This window comes from Fusarium odoratissimum, assembly GCF_000260195.1.
Source record: "Fusarium odoratissimum NRRL 54006 unplaced genomic scaffold supercont1.70, whole genome shotgun sequence".
Lineage (NCBI taxonomy): Eukaryota > Fungi > Ascomycota > Sordariomycetes > Hypocreales > Nectriaceae > Fusarium > Fusarium odoratissimum.
In genome coordinates, this window is record NW_022158741.1 from 26775 (window position 1) to 28810 (window position 2036).

At 45.4% G+C, this 2036-nt stretch overlaps 1 protein-coding gene across 1 annotated transcript; it reads left to right on the forward strand.

Annotated features, from left to right (window-relative positions):
* Positions 1-990: 990 nt before the first annotated feature.
* FOIG_16239 (uncharacterized protein) lies at positions 991-1680 on the forward strand (the record flags this gene model as incomplete). Its single annotated transcript, XM_031217673.1, has 1 exon — positions 991-1680. The coding sequence occupies one exon, from the start codon at positions 991-993 to the stop codon at positions 1678-1680; it is 690 nt and encodes a 229-aa protein (XP_031052608.1).
* Between the last annotated feature and the right edge of the window lie 356 nt (positions 1681-2036).

Sequence of the window (2036 nt, forward strand, 5' to 3'; positions counted from 1 at the left end):
ATTACTTGAAAGGGTATTCAAACTCATTGCATCCCACTGTAATCACGCTGCCGGCAATTCCGTAGAGACTACTTGGGTAGGGCCTAGAGACCGGTCCCCCTTGCTATATTCGCTCAGTCACCAGTGCCCGCGCCTATAGCACGGGGGGTGCATTGACCGGGTCAATGTACAAGATTATTAGAAACTTTAAAAAAAACCTGTTAAGGGGATTACAAGGGAAAATAGGTAGGCAGATTCCTCACTGCATTCTCTACTTCTTTTGACCTTCCTAGGTGTCAAAAGGTATGATTGGTCCGCTTAGTCACTAGTCAGCCAAGCTCGGGGACTCATACCCGCACAACCGGCTGTGCGTTTAGTATCACGTGTTTTTCGCACAACCGGTTGTGCGGATAAGGCTGAATGTCTGACTTTGGATTAAATGCACAACTGCTGTTCAACAACAACACCATTTATAATTGAAATAGCTATTCAGTGGTATTTTTCGTCTTCATGACTGCTCATCACTTCATATTTCATATCATTGATCCGCTGCCTGGCCTCCATCTACCGCAAATAACACAGAAGTAACGTAACCTTCCAACTGATAGGATTACGCAAGAACAGTCATCTGCTCATAATATCAAGGATATGAAGAGAGCCTCGTCACATCACAGATATAACTGATACTGATATACAGAAGCCCTCTCTATTGTGACTGCAATATGATCAACTCAACAGTGTATGCCTTCTTCTTCTCGACTCAAATCAACGAAGGGAGATACTGTATACAGGATATCTGTTGTTATGCCTTCAGTTATGCTATAGAAATGATTCCTCTGTCACTCTTGATCTGTACAGCAAGCATTCAACATAGCCGTGAGTCAATCAGTAGATACACATATAAATTGAGAGATGAATTTCTCATCTTCTCTCCTTAATACAACGTCTTCCTTCAAGATATCAAGCAATCCAACAAACCCCCTAGCTTACAACGTCTCTATCTCTTCAACGATGGCTCCAAACAACAACAAGAATAACGACTTCAAGATCTTCGAGGATAACACTCGAACTGTCCCCTGCCCGGTCCCTTCGAACCAAAACAACCAGTTTGTCCTGCAGCCTGCTGTTGCTGCAAATAACCTTCCTGGTCACTTGGGGACTGGGCAAGTAGTACGTGAGGCAGCAGGCTTCTTTCAGCCTATCCCCCGACTTGTTCTTCATGGCCAAGAGAATCTGGGAGTGCAACAGCCGGTGCACAACGTGTTCAACACCAATGGTTGGATAGCCCAGAACGCTCCCCCGGGAGCCAATACAAATGTAGGTCTCCTGACGCCGGCACAGCTTCATACGGCATACAACACCAGCTTTGTTCCTGCTGGGGCTCCAGCAACTGTGGCGACATGGAACCAGGGATACAGCGTTGAGGGAAACTGGCATGCCGGCCAGCTTCATAATGCAGTCAACCAACGGTTGGCTCGACCGGTCCCTGATGCTGTGCCTTTCTGGACAGCTCAAACGCTGCAACGGCAAGATGCAGCATATCGAGCAGGGCCTCCAATCCCTGCTACAATGTGGCCTACGCCTGCGGTTGGAATGACTATGCATGCACTGACTTTGCAGGTGGCCCAGCAGAATGGCATGCATATCAATTCGGTCAATCCACAGGGGCATATTGTGTGGACTTGGACGGGCAGACAGTAGGGGGAATTGAGGATATTTGGGGTTACTTTCTTATGTGTATTTAGTGGCATATATGCCAGTTTAAATCTCTTGCTGTATTGATGTTATCTGCTCTGTTGAGGTTGTAATCTGCTTGAAGAGAAATACATGATTCCTTCACTTGATCTATCCACTTGTGTATGTGCGATTCAATTCTCCACATCCGACCCTATACCATCTTCTCACTTGCCAACAACATTAGAATCTAGCGGATTGAGGTATTGAGATATATATCAATCAATTCAGCTTTTTTCTCTCAATTTAATGATATATATATTATCCTTCTCAGGCGCAAGTAGCTGGTTGTAAGTATAGGTATTCTGACCGGGATAATTAAT